The sequence below is a fragment of the Eulemur rufifrons genome, chromosome 6 (assembly GCF_041146395.1).
Source record: "Eulemur rufifrons isolate Redbay chromosome 6, OSU_ERuf_1, whole genome shotgun sequence".
Classification (NCBI taxonomy): Eukaryota; Metazoa; Chordata; class Mammalia; order Primates; family Lemuridae; genus Eulemur; species Eulemur rufifrons.
Window position 1 is genome coordinate 101,906,907 of NC_090988.1, and position 17,835 is coordinate 101,924,741.

At 52.2% G+C, this 17,835-nt stretch overlaps 1 protein-coding gene, 1 non-coding gene and 1 pseudogene across 2 annotated transcripts; 1 reads left to right on the forward strand and 2 right to left on the reverse strand.

The window, feature by feature from the left end:
* Positions 1 to 413: 413 nt before the first annotated feature.
* Positions 414 to 2,463, reverse strand: LOC138385035 (uncharacterized; annotated as a pseudogene).
* BBS1 (Bardet-Biedl syndrome 1) lies at positions 2,403 to 17,827 on the reverse strand. The gene is made up of 17 exons (XM_069471796.1): positions 17,756 to 17,827; positions 17,356 to 17,432; positions 17,210 to 17,244; positions 14,564 to 14,836; positions 13,968 to 14,014; positions 13,825 to 13,863; positions 13,649 to 13,721; positions 12,871 to 13,002; positions 12,201 to 12,307; positions 10,407 to 10,527; positions 10,095 to 10,253; positions 8,283 to 8,352; positions 7,371 to 7,529; positions 4,782 to 4,915; positions 3,705 to 3,839; positions 3,000 to 3,086; positions 2,403 to 2,794 (listed from the first exon to the last, which is right to left on the reverse strand). The coding sequence occupies exons 1-17, from the start codon at positions 17,800 to 17,802 to the stop codon at positions 2,708 to 2,710; spliced, it is 1,782 nt and encodes a 593-aa protein (XP_069327897.1). The 5' UTR covers positions 17,803 to 17,827; the 3' UTR covers positions 2,403 to 2,707.
* On the forward strand, positions 11,774 to 11,835 carry LOC138385575 (U7 small nuclear RNA). The gene has a single exon (XR_011233798.1). It is a non-coding gene; the product is annotated as a U7 small nuclear RNA (small nuclear RNA).
* Positions 17,828 to 17,835: the final 8 nt, after the last annotated feature.

Genomic DNA, 17,835 nt, shown 5'->3' on the forward strand with positions numbered 1-17,835 from the left:
GCGATCCACCCGCCTCGGCCTCCCAGAGTGCTAGGATTACAGGTGTGAGCTACCGCGCCCGGCCAGAAAAGCAGTTTCTTAATCTTACTATGTCTAATGAATTTTTTAAAAAGGTACTTGTGGATGTGTTTCACCAAATGACGGTGAACAAGAAGGAAGGAGGAAGACATGGGGGCCAGGAATCAGGGTACCTAGCCCAGAGGAGCAGCAAAAGGAATTCTGCAGAGCAAATGATCTTCAGTGAAGCAGGTGATGAGGGAAGTGTCCAGAAAAAAGAAGAACTGTCAGACTGGGTGGGGAAAGAATCAGCAACTGGCATATTAGAAAACCAAGCAAATGAAAAAATCAGAGCAATTATTAACTCCATGAAAAATAAAAAAGTACAAAGGAGGTAATTTAATTATAGCCCAATTCTTGGCTCTGCAGTGAATACCCTTCACACAGTAATACAAATAGTAATCCAAACAGTGAATATTGATTTACCGAAAACCTGGGGATGGGGCAGGGTGCTGTCACAGAGAGCTAAAGCCTCATCTGTTACAACAGGGAGCCCACAGATAATGTCTGAGATTGATAAATCTAGCAAGAGTAGTACAGGCAAATTTCAAAAGTAAATAGCTGAAAGAACTGAAAGTGACTATTGTGGGGGAGCAGTACTAGGGAATGAGGCGAGACTGCTTTCCCGTTATAAACTGTCTGATTCCACATTACTTAGTAGGTGCATATTTTGAAGTATTTTTTAAAAGATCCCAACTCTCCTTATCGTAATGTACGCGATTTCCTGGTGCGCTCTCTGGCGCGCGTGCTGGGTACCTGCCCCGTTACTTGCTTCACGTGGCTGTATGTGCTGCCCACACGGCGCAGGCCTTGCATTTCCTACCAACAGCTACATCGTATAACACACAAACTCACAGGGGTCCTGGGCATGGTCCCCCCTCGTCATCACGAATAGGTACGAAGGGAACACAGATCAGACTTTTTGTTCTCAGTTAATGCAGTTCATAGCTTGACTGGGGTGAAGGGACTGTAATGTCATGTGGCCTAACCCACGACCCCGCCCCCACTCGTACAGCTCCAGTGACAAGATGCTCATCGCCTTCTAGGGCAGGCCCTTCCGTCTCCAAGTTCTCCAGGCCAAGCTGCAGTCTCTGACTGGCAGCACCACTCCTTTCCGTTCCCAGGCTGTAAATCCTGCCTGTTCCAGCCGTGCCTCAGCCGGCTTCGTCTGCAAACCCTCTGCCATCCCGACCCAACTGGTCTGTGTCTGCAAGTGGCCGGGAGGGCAGAGGAGGGGGACAGGCTCTTTCTTTGATCCCAATCCCTTGCTTCCTTTAACTTGGCCCCAGATACCTCCCTTGGGAGGGACAGAGGTGGGCTGTGGGCTGTCACCCTAGTCTTGTGTCTTGGGCACAGAGGCTGTTGCTGGCAGTGGCAGTCAAAAGCCCTGCACTTGCTCTTGGCAAGCGCCACCTCTCTGGTGCAACTCCTCGCTCCCCCCAGAGGGTCTGCCGGAGCACTGGGTGTTAGGGCTGAAAGCGTTTAGGAAACAATCTGGCCAAACTGCCTTATTTTACATGTGGGGAAACTGATGCCCGGAGGGACTTGGTTACTTCCCAAAGGCTGAGCTCTGTGTCACCCTCTAGGCCACATCTGGTTGGACATAGGAAGCTGTGGGTCCTCAGGGAGCAGGGCTCCTGGCCCACAAGTGGCTCAGGGTGGCCTGTGGGGAGGGCCAGGCAGACTGGCCTGGGGCTCAGGAGGCATCAAGTGCTGTGGGTCTCGGCCCTGGTGGTCTAGACACGTGCCTGCCTTCGTTTAGTCCTCAGCTTCATTCCATGCCACTGGGCCGTGCCTTTCCAGCTAATTCTCTCCCGGTGTGGTCACTGCACAGTGGACTTTCCACCCACATGGTTGATTTGGGCCCCAGGGCATAGAAGAGCACCTCGATTGGCAGTTCTGGGCTTCTCCCTCCTAAGTCACCTCCCCAGGGCCCCAGAAATGCCTCTCCTGGGTGGCCCTGGCGCCACCTCTGCTCCCTGTCCAGTGTAGCCCTCCTCTCTTTTCTGGGCATGAGCGTCCGCGTCAGGGGCAGCTGCCGTGTGGTCCTTAGGAGCTCCAGCGGGGCCGGGAGCCACTAGCTCCTGCAGGGGCACCCTCTGCCTTCCTGTACTACCTCCTGCCTTGGCAACCTTTGTGGAGCATCATGGCCTGAGCCTGGCTGAGACCCCAAGGCTTCAGAGAAGTCCCCTGTGGGGAGGCAGACATTACCTGGGCCTGCTGAGTGGAAAGGAGCCCCTCGCTCAGCGGGGAGGGGAGATCAGAGCACGTGTTTTGCCTGCAGTTGAGTCTCTGGAGCTCCAGGGAGCAGCAGGGAGCTCAGTCTCACCCAAGAAGAGCCTCTGATTTCTCAGGCCAGGCCCTAGCCCAATTTTGGCCTTGACCTGCAGCCGGAGATGAGTGATGTGCCAGGCCTCATCTCACTTTGACCTTTCAGAGCTCTTCCTTGGAACCTGGGTGTGGTTTCTAGAAAAAGCCCGGGAGGGTTGAGGGGCAGCAGGCTCAGTGGGACGATGCCTGGGCTGCTGCTGAGGGAGGAGGAGCTGACCTCCAGTGGGAAAGGGGGTGCGCAGGACGGGGGGGGGGGGGCTGGGCGCTGAACCTGCACAGTTCAGAGGAAGTCGCAGATCTTCCTGGCTCTGCTGGGGGCTCAGGCAGCTGCCAGCCCCTCACTCACGGGCATGTTGATGTGGGCGCTCAGCAGGGGTGCGCTCTGGCCTTCTCGAAGCACCAGCACCTATGGAGGAGTGTCCGTGGCAGCAAGGGCCATGCACCTTTGACCCCTGCCTGGTCTGTGCTGGCCCTAATGACAGGCCGCCAGGGCTCTACTGTGCAGATACCCACCACCCCACCAGCAGCTCTCCAAGGGTCTTGTCCATGCTCACCCTGCTGTGTCCCCAGGGTCCTGCCTGCCCTCCAAGTCATACCATCTCGGGACCTACCTTGATAATGTCTGAGACGCCCTTGTTACTGAGACTCTCCACAAAGGTCTCCAGGGGGTAGTTGAGTCCTGGCACCAGTAAAGGGACCTAAGTTTGAGGAGAGAGAAGTAAGAAAACCAGCCTGCATCCTGGACAGTGTTTGATACATTCCAAAGTGCAGCTGGCCAGCAGCTGGGCCCAGGAGGGCACAGGTACAATGGAGGGTGTAAGAGCTCCAGGACATGTGATTATACCTGGACCTCTGCAATCCTACCAAGTCCAGGGCTAATTATTTCACATTCCAGAGTCTTTCTTAGTTCTCTGCCCTCCTAACTTGAGGTCAAATCTGGGATCTGCGGACAATGCCCTCTGGGGCAGAGAGAGGCTCCCATTCCAGGAGTGGCTGGGAAGCAAGGTGGGCTCTGGGACCCCCCATCCCCCAACAGGCCTCAGAGAGGTACAGGTGGGACCCAGGCTCTGGTTGTTGTCCCAGCACCTTCTGTGTGGCCCCGAGACCTCTCACAGGCTGGGAGGAAAGCAGGGGAGGCGGGTCTGGGGTGCTCCCTCCAGAAGCCCCTGCCGGGCATCAGCCTGGCTTGTGGTGGGAGAGCTGTCCTGCTGCCACCTGCCACACCCTCACCCTGAGCTGCTGGGGGCTCTGTGGGCATCCAAGCAGCCCCCTGCCCCAGCCTTTTCCCTCCCAGTCCTACTGAGGAGGCCCAGTACCTTGAAGAAGGCCTGGGGCAGGGCATAGAGCGCCTCGTTGTACAGGAAGCAGATCAGCAGCCCCAGGGCGGGGCGGGCTGTTGAGGGGTTCTGCAGGTGAAGCGTGAGCTTAAAGGTGGGGCCCAGGCCCTGGACCTGTGGAGGAGGTGGAGAAAGCCCTCAGGACCTGCTGGCCTTGGGCTCTGCCCGCCTCCTCCCCAGTACCCTCAGGTCCCCTCCTGCTACTGCATCTGTCCCTCAAAATGCGCAGAAGCCCAGCAGGCCCACAGGGGCTGCCAGAGGCCCAGGGAAGGCAAGGGGCTCGAGGGAGGTCCTGCAGCAAGTGGGCAGCAGAGCTGGCCTGGGACTGCATGTCCCAACTCCCACCTGTGTCCTCACCGCTGCCCCGTCCTGGTCTCCTGGGCCTGGTTCCACCTCCCACTCTCATACTATGATGGCCTCGGTGATTTCATTTCCCCCTCTTACCCTGAGTGCTCTGTAGCCTCTTCCTCCTCTAAATCTTATCCACTCTCTTTAGGAAAAGAGAAATTGGAAACCCAAGTGGATTAGATGACATACCTCAGGGACCCGTTTAGAGCTGCCTGGAGCCCTGCTGACCTTGAGGTCACCTGTGCCTGAGTGTGTGTGGGCTCCTCCTCTCTCACGTCTGTGCTTGTTTCAAGATGCTCGTGGGTCGGGTCGGGATGGCCCCTTCCCTGAGCCAGGCAGCCTAACACCTGGCGCTCCCTGTGGTTACTGAGGGGAACCGCTTTCGCCCTGTACCACACCATAGGATGCCTCCAGGCTTCGGGGAAGAAGTGTCCCAAGGTGGCTACTCTGTGTCCCAGCCCAGGTCTGGGAACTTGTCTGAGGCACAGCACGGAACAGGGGAGCTGGAGAGCGTGCCCCAGCCCATGGCCAGCCAGGGGAGGAGGCCGCAGCAGCGGGCAAGGAGAGAGCAGCTCTCACAAAGGAGGATGTGAGATTTGGTCGCAGGGTCCGTGGGAAGGTGAGAAGGGAGCACGGGGCTGAGTTGGCTCTGGGGCTTCCTGCCCACTCCTGGCCTCTGCCCGTCTTCCCCTACACCTGGGTGCTCACCACGGCGTGCAGCTTGAGCGGCTCCCGGGCTGTCATGGACATGGGGCTCAGGCTGGACTCGAGGGCCTGCACGTAGGCGCGGGCAGTCCGCAGGCGCAGCAGGTAGAGGTCTGTCTGGAAGGCCCGGTGCATGGCTGAGGAGGAGGGACACAAAGGCTAAGGGTGGCATGGGGAAGGAGAGGGAAGGAGGCAGCAGTGTGGGGGAAGGGGTGCTCCCACCCAGGCTGCTGTGGGGAGGGTGCGAGAGGGAGGCGTAGCAGGCAGGGTCTGCAGAGGCTGGGAGTGTGGGGAAAGGGAGGGCCGAGGGCCGACAGCCCAGCCTTCTGGAGACATTGGATGCTGTGGACCACTCCCTGCCTCCTGCCTGGTTTTCCTACCACCTCGCTGCCTGCACGATCTGTCTCCTTCACTGGCTCCTGTTAGGCACTAAAGGCTGGTGTTACCCTGACTGCTGTCCTTGGTCTTCTTCCCATCTGCCATCTTCTTCCCCTTGACAATCTATGTCCTGCCACAGCTCTGACCAGCCCAAAGAACAGCTTCAGCCCCCTGACAGCAGGGACCTTGTCCCTCCTGAGTCCTCAGTGCCCAGCTCGGGGTAGGCCCGTGTTCGATGTCCCCAGCAGCTCACGGGTGCCCGGGCCTGCCTCTTGCTTCTAACTGCCTCCTGGTCATCTCCATCCGGACGTCCCTTCAGCATCTCAAGTTCAACGCCATGGAAACCAGCCTCCTTGTCCTGCCTCAGTCACTGCCTCCCTGTCCCTCAAGTCACCTAGGTTCACCCCTCACGTCTAACCATCTGCCAGGACCAGATGATGACTCTTCCTCAAGGCACCCCCCACGCTGTCCATCACGCCTCCTTTCCGGGTCCTTGGTCAGCCAGCCGGGCCCTTCTACTCAGGTGGGAGGTGCCTTTTGCCATTCAGGAGTTTTACACCTTTATCTCGTCTCACCTACCGAAGTTTCCTTTTTTCCCTAGTACTTTTACAATTGATTTTTAATCGACCCAGAATTCATTTTTGTGTTTGGCATGTGGTAGACTTTTTTTTTCCTAGAAGTAAGTTGTCTGAATTGTGTTTTTTTGGACAGTCTTGGCTTTCCCCACTAATTTCAAATGACACCCTGAGCACAGCCTGCCTGTCTGCACATTGCAGAGTCTGTTTCTGGACTTCCTGGACACGCCACTGCTCTCGGGCTGCTGGCATTTCTGCATCGGCACCGCAGCTCCCTTCGCTCTGCCGTCCAGTGGGGTAAGTCCGCTCTTATTTCCCCCAAATTTCTTAGACTTACTCTTTGAATCAACTTATGTCCTTAAAACAAATCCCATTGGGATTTTGACTGTAACGTTACTATGTTTTTACCTTAATTTTGGAACAGTTGACAGCTTTACCAAATTTACCCTGGGACCTGGTAAGTCTCTCCATTTAAACTGCAAGGTGGTTTTTAATGTTCTTGAAAATAGTTTTATAATTTTATTAGTCTTTGCACGTCTTCTTGGTACATTTATTTCTAAGGATTTCCTAGCTATTATGAATGGAATCTTTTTCCACTATATTTTCTAATTGGATATCATTGGTATATACAGAAGCTTATGATTGTTTAATATTTTACATCTGATCACCTTACGAAACTCCTTAATTATTTTTCGGATTGTTTATCCATTGTTTCTCTTAGATTTTCTGGGCTGTGATAGCTTGTTAACCATTTTCTCTGACCTCTAATCTATCCTTCAAACTGAGACCAAAATCGCCGTGTAAGGCAGAACTGGCCGAGCGGCTGCGTTTGCTGTTTACCGTCTTTGCCAGCGTCCACTACCCAGACAACACCCCCACTGCTCAGCCTTGTGTTCCGGCCCTGCGGGAGCTGGCTCTGACCCACCGGTCCCCTCCCTCTGACCGCCTGGCCTCTGGCCCCGTGCCCGCACCTCTGCTGACAGAGGCTTGCTTGAAGCCGGTCCGGGCCCTGTGCCTCTACCCAAGCCTCTGCCTACACTGCCCCTCCCTGCCCTGCTCTGTCTGCCAGACTGGTAATCACCTTTTAGGGTGAAGTCCAACGTCACCTTGCTCTGAAGCCTTTCCCAAGCTTCCCAGGCTGAGTTCCTTACTCTGCTTGTGTGCTCTAAGAGCTCTTTGCAGAATCCCTTTCTACCTGGTCACATGACATGAAGTTGGCCAGGTAGACTGAACGCCTAAGGTAGGGACTGGCCTAATTTGAGGCACCCAGCACAAAGCCTGGCATCATCACAGATATTGAACGAATGACTGAACAAATGAGCAGGAAAAATTGAACAAGAAGACAACACTTGGTTAAATTCTACTTTTCTCATGAAAACTCCTGTATCTGGAAGTGACTGCTCCCTCCTCTGAATTCTAAGGGCTCTTGCCCTCACCCCCAGCACCTTCCACCCTGAGGAACAGTTACTTATAGGCAGCGTGTACCTCCTAGGCTGTCCCTGGACTTAGAGGCACAGGACCTGCCTAGCCCTGTCTCTTCCCCCTGCCGGGCAGCTGGGCAGCAGGGCAGCATTCACCAGCTTTGCTGTGTGGGAGTCATGGCGGAGGAAGGAGAGGAGGGACCCAGGCTGAGTCTCACCGGTGCCAGCCTCCCGCTCTCGCAGCGTCTGATCCACATAAAGCCGGGTCTTTCGGGGCACATTCAGTTTCGTGGCCTGGGCTGGTGGGGGACCCACCTCGCCTCCCCCCTCCACAAACACTGCTGTTCGCTTCAGGATCTTGATAATCAGGCCACCGCCTAGGGAAGTGGACAGACGGGAACAGGTTTATCCTCCCCACACTCCATTCTTTCGTCCCAAACAATCTGCCTATTTCTGTACATGGCCATCTTCCTGACAAGACTGTTTCTAGAAGGAATGTGTCTTAATAGTTTGATTGATTGACTGATTATTTGTTAATTTATTTTTAGAGACAGGGTCTTGCTCTGTCACCCAGGCTGGAGTGCAGTGGCACGATCACAGATCACTGTAACCTGGAACTCCTAGGCTTAAGCGATCCTCCCTACTTAGCTTCCCGAGTAGCTGGGACTACAGGTGCAAGCCACCACGCCTGGCTAATTTGTTTAGTTTTTATAGAGATGGGGTCTTGCCAAGTTACCCGGGCTGGTCTCGAACTCCTGGCCTCAAGAGATCCTCCTGCCTTGGCCTCCCAAAGCACTGGGATTATAGGTGTGAGTCACCGCGCCCAGCCTCCTAGCATTAATTCATTCATTCAGCAGTTATCGATTGAGTACTGTGATGTTCCTGGCATTGTGGCAGGCACTGGGGATACTGGGTAAACTAGAGAAATACAACTGAGCCCAGGGCCTGGCCCCAGGTGGGGACAGCAAACTGCTGCTGATGTCCCCAGCGGAGGCCCAGCCTGCTAGGTTGCGGGCCTGTAGGCCTTGCTTCCACACCTGGGTCCACCCATGCTCTACGCCCACCTCCTTCTCGTTGCCTGCCCTTTCACTCCCGGCTCCACAGCCCCCGCCAAGCCTGACTCCCCTCACCTCGAGTAGTCATGATGAGGGTGTTTTCTTCCCGCCCATAGCGGCCAAAGCAAAGGCTGGTCACTGCATCCTACGTGCAGACATCAGAGTTTAGTTGGGGAAATAGCTTGGAGAGGAAAGCAAGACAGGAGATAAGGGCGGGGGAGACCCAGATATAACAGAGGAGATGGGAGGCGAGGCCTGGGGCAATCCTGCCTCTGCAGTATCTCCTTTATTCCTCCCCTCCCCTCCAATCTCATTGCCACGGCCACAGTGCCAGACTAAACATCACTGGCCCTCACTTTTGGGGCAGCCTCCTAACAGGTCTCCTAGCCTAGTCTTTCTCCCCAATCTGTCTTCACAGTGCTGCCTCTGCTGCCTTTCTTTCTGCCTTTCTTTTTTTTTTTTTTTTTTTTTGAGACAGGGTCTTGCTCTGTTGGCCCAGATAGAGTACAGTGGCATCATCACAGCTCACTGCAACCTCAGACTCCTGAACTCAAGCCATCCTCCTGCCTCAGCCTCCCACCACAGGTGCATGCCACCAAGCCTGGCTAATCTTTCTTTTTAAATTATTTTGTAGGCCGGGCGCGGTGGCTCACGCCTGTAATCCTAGCACTCTGGGAGGCCGAGGCGGGTGGATTGCTCAAGGTCAGGAGTTCGAGACCAGCCTGAGTGAGACCCCGTCTCTACTAAAAATAGAAAGACATTATATGGACAACTAAAAATCTATATAGAAAAAATTAGCCGGGCATAGTGGCGCATGCCTGTAGTCCCAGCTACTCGGGAGGCTGAGGCAGTAGGATCGCTTAAGCCGAGGAGTCTGAGGTTGCTGTGAGCTAAGCTGACGCCACGGCACTCACTCTAGCCTTGGCAACAAAGTGAGACGCTGTCTCAACAAAAAAAAAAAAATAAATAAAAAAAATAAATTATTTTGTAGAGATGAGGTCCTGGTATGTTGCCCAGGCTGGTCTCAAACTCCTGGCCTCAAGGGATCCTCCTGCCTCTACCAAGCAGCTGGACTACAGGTGCACTCTGCTGCCTCTCAAAACCACAGATGTGTCTAGTCACTGCTCACACATCTCCACGGGCCTTTCTCCTGCTCGCCAGGACACCGACGGCCTCCCACGCTGGCTCCCACCTGCCTTCCCTTCTCCCAGGCTGCACACCACCTGTCCTCCCAGGACCTATGGCTCAAGCCAGTGGCTTTCAAATTTTATATTGTGACTCAGGACAATTTACATACACACATGCACATTTCACATGTGATGTATTCTGAATTTTCTATTCTATTTTTTAAAATGTTGCTGGTGTGATCCACTAAATTGATTTAATGACTTACAACTTAGAGTTTGAAAAATTCTGGTCCAAACTCATCCAACTACCTGGATTCTTTATCAAGAACCTTCATGCCTCTCAGCCTTTGTTCATGCTGTTCCCTGTCTGGAATGTTCTTCCTCCATTTGTCTACTTGGCAAACTGTTTTGAGGCCCAGTTGAATTGTCACTTGTTCTGTGAAGTGTCCTGTGAGTTCCCTCCCCGTTCATCTCACCTCCACCCCCACTCAGCCCCTCTGTGCTTTTCCAGCACTTTGCTGTGCTGCTGTCTGCCCTGGTTTTTAATTTGCTGTGTCTCTGGCTGTCACCTTATGCTCCCTGAAAACAAGGACTTAGTCATTATCCTGTCCCCCTCCCCCACTACAGTGACTTGTACATGAGGTGCTCAACCAAGGTTTCTGAAATACCTCAGTGTGGGGCCAGGAGAAGCAGCTAAGATGCCCCAGGGGTGGGACCAGGGCAAGGAGGAGTCAGTGGTAGATGCGGGGATGGGGCTCACCGGGGCACGGATGACGTTGAGCAGGGCTTTGTCACGGTAAATGCGGACCTCTCCATTGGCCAGCCCAGCCATGACGGCCTGCAGGCCCCGGGAGCGCTGCTCCAGGAGGTTCATGGTCAGGATGGCGGCGGGCATCTGCACTGTCCACAGCTTCTTCCCCTGGCAGGGAACAGCCGGTGTCTGCGGGGGGCTTAGGGCTCAGCGTGGAAAGAGGGGTTGCCAGGAAGAGGAAGCCAGAAGGGCTCTCCTGCCCCGGGGCCCCCGGGGCACTGGGGAGACAGGAGTAGGGGCTGGTGCCTGCCAGAGCCACACCTTGTGAGTGAAGCCGCGCAGGCTGTCTTCAGTGCTGCCCACCACCAGGACCTTGTGTACCCGGACAAGCCCCACAGGCTGGGCGCTCAGTTCGATGCAGTACTTGGGGTGCTTGGAGTCTCTGTGGAATAAAGACACACTTGTCCAGCCCCACAGAAACCCTGTCTCCACTTCCTCGGCTGACCCTCCTCTTTTTAAGCCCCACAGACTAACCTGGGAGGAAACAAAAAACAGTTTTCAGCAAGTTTACCTTAGAGCAGCCTAGTCAGGGCAAGTGGGCTTAGGCAGGTCACCAACTTATCAGAAAAGGATGAAGGTCTGCCCTGGGTAAATGCAGTTTTCAATTTCCTGGCCTCTCAGTCAGTTTCTGTCCTCCAGAAAGTGGGGGCTTCCTGCCTACCGACCCCACTTTTGGCCCACTCTTCTCATCACCATGTGATGACTATGGGTCTCCCACGGGTCTCTAGGCTCTTTCCAATCTACCCTCTGTCCAGCAGAGTAAGCTTTGTGAAACGTCAGTGGATTGTATCATTCTTCTGATTAAAGCCCCGTGATTTTTCACTGCACTTCAGGTAAGATCCAAAATCTTTGCCATGCCCTCCAGGTCCTACACAGGCAGACCCTGGTCTCAACCTCATCTCTTCCCACCCTCCTCCTTGCCCACCAAGCTTGAGTAGCACATGCCAACGTCTTTCCCACCTTGAGGGTGCCTACAACACTCTTCTCCCACTTTTTGAACAACCGGCTCCTTTTTACCCTTCGAGCCACGTCCTCATACAGGTATTCCTGACCACCCTTACACCATAATTTTTTCCCATTAAGCCTGCATTCTTCCTCCATAGCACTCACCCAATTTGCAATACTGTCTTGGTTTGTTGACTTTAATGTCTGTCTTCCCCATGAGGGCAGGGACTATATTTATTTTATTCATCAATATATCCCCAATACTTTGCACAGTGCTTAATGCATAGCAGGTACTCAATAAATACTTCTTTTTTTTTTTTTTTTTTTGAGACAGAGTCTCACTCTGTTGCTCAGGCTAGAGTGAGTGCCGTGGTGTCAGCCTAGCTCACAGCAACCTCAAACTCCTGGGCTCAAGCGATCCTACTGCCTCAGCCTCCCAAGTAGGTGGGACTACAGGCATGTATCACCATGCCCGGCTAATTTTTTTTTTTCTATATATATATTTTAGTTGGCCAGATAATTTCTTTCTATTTTTAGTAGAGACGGGGTCTCGCTCTTGCTCAGGCTGGTGTCGAACTCCTGACCTCGAGCGATCCACCCGCCTCGGCCTCCCAGAGTGCTAGGATTACAGACGTGAGCCACCGCACCCGGCCAATATTTCTTGAATTTAAAAAAGTGAATGTTAGTGTTACAGCTCTTTTAGAATTTGTCTAGCAGATTTTCCAGTCCTTACCGGAAAACCTAAAAAAAAAAAAAAAAGAATGTCATACAGAATACCAAACTAGTGCATAAGGAAGTGTCCTGTACACTATAAGGTAATATAACAAACCTGGGAGACTGTTTTATCTCCTCCCATTCCTGACTGCGTTGCGCCCCTACTTACAGCCACCCAGCCTGGTCCCTCACTTTGCCAGCCCCCCACCCCCTCACCCAAGACTCCCCAAGCCTCCAGATGTCCCCCTGTGCTCACGGCGCAGCCTCCTTTATGAAGTTCTCAGCTCTTCCCATTCCCAAATCCAGAACCACAGCCCCTGCTCATCTTGCAAGCCCCTGACACCACCAGCTTTCTGAGCTGTTCCTTCTGGCCCCAGAGACCACGGACGTGGCTACCTTCTCAATATATAGATATTCCCGTTGCGGCAGGCAGCGGCAAGCCGGAACTCGACATCAAACTGGCCGGAAGCCTCCAGGAAGACGGGGACGCTGGGAAGGCTCATCTGCAAAGAAGAGGCTCAAATATCCTGATTTCTCTGGAGCCCCTGTCCCTCCCGCTCCTGAAGTAACATCTGTAAGTTAGTTTCTTGTCTAAAGTCCCGATCTTCTCACTCACACCCTGTTGGTCCCAGTACAAACTCGTACAGTTTTTCTGGGGGGAATCTTGGCAACAAGAGCCTTTTAGTCTGTACCTTTGACTAAACTATGCCACTTCTAGAACTGCATCCTAAGGAAGTATTGAAACAAGCATGCAAAGACGTTTGGGCGAGGAATTCTACAGTGGTGGTGTTATCATGATGGCAGTGAAAAATGGAAAACAACGTGAACAACAATAGGTGACTGGGTAAATAAGTCATGGGACATCTATGTTATGGGTATTATATACCAAAACTTTAATAGGAGATATCTGTAGGTGGTGGGATTTTTGGATACATATAACTTTATGTTTATCTACAGTTTCTAATTTTTCTTCGATGAATGTGTATTACCAAGAACTAACGGGGGAGCGTGGGGGAGGAATGCAGCCCGGGCCTTGGGTATGCCCAGGGCCAGACCCAGCACTGACCTTGGCCAAAATGGTGAAGGCCTCAGGGTCGAGCACCAGGAGCTCCTTGTTCTCAGTGCCCAGCACCAGGCAGGACACAGCATCCTCATCAGCCAGGTTCTTCTTCAAGGTGGTCATGGTAGTGATGACTGTCTGCAGAAGGACTCCAGGGTCACCCTGGGAACCCCCACTCACCAGCCCCCCGGAAGCCCCCCAGATGCCAGAGGAGGGAAGAGGGCAAAGGAAGAGGCAGTATCAGAGATGTGACAGAAGATTTATGCACAAAGGTTTTTACTGCATCAAAAGCATTGATGAGCTCCTTTTTTGACACCCAGAACAATTCTATAAAAATGGAGTTCTTAGAGACTATTTAATGCTCAAAATACATTAGATACTCAAGGGAAGCAGGATTTAAAAGTGTATTTATGAAGATAATATAACAAAATGGTAAGAATGGGTATCTCAAGGTAGGGAAATTATAATCATTTATATAATATTTCTCCTTTACACATCTCTTTATTTTCTAAAATTTCTGTAATAAAAATGTGTTATCTTTACCCCCAAGAAAATAAAAGTTATATGCAAGTTATATAATGTTTTACATCTCGATATTAAAAGCTGTTGACTGGAAGTGGAGAAGCCACTGAGCCTGGGACGATATACATGGGGCATGGCTGGCAGGGAAAGAGCAAAGGGAAACTGCTCAGGTTTGGTTGTAGAATTTCCCCCTGATGTTAAGTGGCCTTTAACAAAAAGTATGTATTTTTTACAAGGAAATAAAAAGAGAAGGGGACATTACCTGCCGCTTGATGGACTTGGACTTGTGCTGGTTTACAAACGCCTCCATTTCACTCAGCTCCAGCTGCAGAAACCTGGACACAGCGGGCATCTGCTGGTGCCTCCTCAGGCCGGTCTGCAGCCGCTCCCTCCCCCACCCCGGGGCTCCTGCAGCCCTGGCCCCCACAGGACCCTTACCTGAGTGACTGTACGGACAAGGGCACCTCTGCCTTCTCCCTGCAAGGAGAGGGGCCAGCATGGCAGGTTTAGTTGAGGAATAGGGCCCTGGGGTCAGACCGGATGAAGGAGTTGGGGTGGGAATGGGGAAGGTGGGCTCTCACCGGATGCCCTCCAGCATCTCCTTCAGGGTTAGGGGGTCGATCCGGTCCTGTGACAGCACGGGAAGGAGGGAGAACCTGTGAGCTTGTGCCAGGCAGGGAATGAGGACACCCACGCCCTCAGGGAGCTCAACTGCAGGGCCACCTCTTCCTCTCCACTCCCTGCCACCCGCCTCTGTGCTGAGCCCCAAGCTGAAGCCCTGTACTTGAATCTAGCCTCGGGGCCACACACATCATCCCCTTCATCGGTGCCTCCCCTAAGCCTCCCTCTGGCCGTTTCCAGTCCTCCTTCTCTGGTGGGCCCCTACCTTCTTTGGTTTCACCTCTCCCAAAGGTGGGCAGGGGTGTAGCCAGCGCAGAGGAATTTTCTGGGTTCTGCTCTCCAAAGGGCCTGGCCGACTGCCCCCCGCCGGGAGCCACTGCTCAGAGGCCGAGCATAGCACTTTGCCCAGAAGTGCCACCCACTGCTGCTGTCGGGGATGGGCTGACCTCCTGCCACTGGCCCACCTGGGAGCCCAGCCTTCTTCCTGGGAGCCCAGCCCTCCTCGCACAGTGGCTGTCATCTTTTGCCTCCTGGTTCCCAGCCCCACCTTGTTTACCTCCTTGGCCTGATGCCAAAGGTCTTGTTCCAGAGGGTTTGGAGGCAATTGGGGTAGGCTGAACTTGAAGTAGGGTCTAAGATTCTTATACACGTAGACACAAGGGCCTGAAGCAAGAGCCAGAGCGGGCGCCTGGGGCTCGTGGTGCTCCATGAGGAAGGTGGCGGCAGCGGCTGGCAGGGCAGGTAGCGGGCTTTCGGTCAGCACTGCTGGTCCTTTGAGCACCTTCAGGCGGGGCTGCTGTCCACCCGGGCCGAGGTCCCCCACCACCAACTGTAGGGAGAGGATGGCTCATTCCAGGCTCACGGTCTAAAATCCACTTCGCTCACCCTCTTCTTGGGCTCAGCCGTTTTGCTGGTGTACATTGGTTCATTCCCACACCAACAAAGGCTTTGCCCTCAGGTTTACAAGCTGTGTGACCTTGGGAAAGTTGATTAACTTTTCTGAGCCTCAGTTTGCTCACTTACAAAATGGAAATACCTACGTCATGACATTCGTAGTGAAAATCAAATGAGAAAATGAATTATAGAATTTGGTGAGTGCTAGTGAGGAGTAGGTAGCAGCTAATGTTTTTTGTTATTCATTCGACAAACATTTCTTAATGCCAGGCACTGTTCTAGACACCGGGACAGTGGCTGAGGTCAGTGGGGGAGGGATGGGGACAGATATAGCTGAGCTTCTAAGGCCTGGCTTCCAAATGCCGGGCAGGATGTGCTCTGTGGACACAGAGAAGAGAACCAAACTCCTTGGCCTCTTGGTTTTCCACCTTCCAGCCCATCCTTCAGGCTGCTGTGGCTGCCATGCAAGCCCATTCTCCTGAGCGAGGCCTGTAAGGCCCCTCTGGTCTGACTCCCAATTTGTTTCCTATCACCTTCCCATTGCTGTGCTCCAGCCAGAATGGGGTGCCCAAGAGCATATGGGTACTGAGCATGCACCAAGTGGCAGGGACCACATCAGAAACCACTGCATGCGTTCATCCGACCCTCTCGACAATCTTATGAGGTAGGTACTATTACTAGCCCTATTTTCTGACTAAGGAAGCTGTGTCTTAGAGATGTGAAGTAAAAGTCACATAGCTATTAAGTAGGAGAGCTGGGACTGGAGCCTAGGTCTGTCCAAATCTAACACAAGTGGTCTGTCTTAACACCATTTTATATTGGGCTCAACTTTTTAACTCCGCATTTATTCTTTCCAAATATGCTATGAACTTCTAAGCCTCTGTACCTCTGTTTGTGCTGTTTCTTCTACCTGGAATACCTTCCCCATCCTCTCTTCCTTGTCTTCTTGATACACTTTCATTTGTATCAATGTCCTGTTTACCTGTTACCGCCTCCTGGTGCCTCCAGATATTCAGAATTCATTGTTTTCTCACTGGAGCCCCCATAATACTTTCTACATATTCTACCTTAGCATCCACTCACTTACCCCACAAATATTCATCAAGTACCTACTTTGTGCCAGGCACTGGGCTACATGCTGGGAATCAATGGTGAACAAACTAGCCATTAAACACACCATTACATGAAAACATTTAACATTTCATGTTAATTTCTGTGTCTGTGGTTTCTCCACCCCTCACTGCTGTAAACCCAGCATCAAACACAAACTAGATGTTCAATCAATATCATGCATGAATTAACAATGTGTCTCTTCCCGACTATGTGCTGATTCATTTCTGAGTTTAGAGTCCCTACAATGCCTGACACACAGTAGGGATTTGCTATGCATTTCTCAATATATGCTGAATTACTGAATGCATTATGGACAGGAATTTGGGGACAAAAACCACTGAGTCCTACTGTACTCTCTGTGTGGGGTAAGACTCCAGGACTACTGTCTAGCTGCCCACATAAAACACCCATTGTGGGGTCATTGACTAACCCTAACTATGGTGTAAAAAGCACAGGATTTAGAATCAAACCAGGTCTGCCACTGATGAATGCAGTACACTTACCGTCTCTGAAACTATTTTCCCACTAACAAAATGGGAATAAATAATATCTGTGTATATGAAAGTGCCTCACAGAAGGTCTGGTCCAGAAATCCTCAATACATGTTAATTTCCTTTCCTTTATCCCAATATATTTCTCAACCTTTTAAAAATGTGTGCCTTTTAAAATTTATTTATTTATATTTTATATTTAAAATGAAATTTAAATTTTAACCTCTTTATTATGGAAAATGTTCGATCATATACAAAAGTAGAGACTCGCGTAATGAATCCCTATATACACATTATCCAGCTTCAACAAGTATCAGCTCACGGCCAATTTTAAAATCTATGCCCTTTTAATAAACAAAAACTCTCACTTCCCTCCCGTTTACATTCCCTCCAGATTCTAATGCCTGCCCCAACCCAGGGATTTGCCCTACCAACAAAGACTCATGTTAACTAAATTAAGAGGATTTGCCTTAGTAGAATCCCCAGAAGCATTTTGATCTGCTTTACTTTCTGCAGTCTGTATTATGAAATTGGTAAGTTCTCTTCATTTTCCACATAAAAATAAAATTTAACACTAAATGTGCTTTTTCACAGTACACGTGAATTCCAGATTATGCTGAGCCTCTTTGGAGCCATTGGGAAATCTCACTTCTGGGTACTCCCCCGTCCCCCCAACTCTCTTTCTGCTGGGGTGATATGCTTACCTTGTGTTCCCCATCCCCATGCAAATCTGCCAGCACTGGAAAACACAAAGGGGCCAAAACCAGGGTCTCAGAATCCCAGAGGCTTCACTGCAGGACCAGTATCTAATTTCCCCTTCCCCCCAGGGCTCATGGTTCCAGAGACTCACCTAGGCAGGCGGAAAAAGTGTGGATGTTGGCGACTGGGTCATAGTGTGCGTCCAGCCATTTCGAATTGGCCTCATTGCTGGGAGTTGGGGGAAAGAGAGTTGGGGAGTGAGTCCCACAGGAGGGAAAGAAAACGGAGCTGGTGTCTGACAGGGAGCTGTGCAGGGAGCTCTGAACTGGGGGTACAGAACATCTGGGTCCAAGTACAGGGTCCGCTACTGACGCAACCTCGAGTCAAGACACACACATGCACTTCTTGGGCCTCGATTTCCCTATGTGACCTCTCAGAGTCCTTCAGGAACTGCTAGCGCTGCTCGAGAACTGCAGGAACCCAGAGCCCGGGGACCAAGGCACCCTCTGTACATCTGTGGGAAAGAAAGCCTCGAGGACCCCCGCCTTCACCTCTCCGCTCGGCCGCTGTCGCAATCCGATGAAGACGCCGCAGCCATCTTCGCAGGCGTCGTCCTGGCAACCGGCCCCGC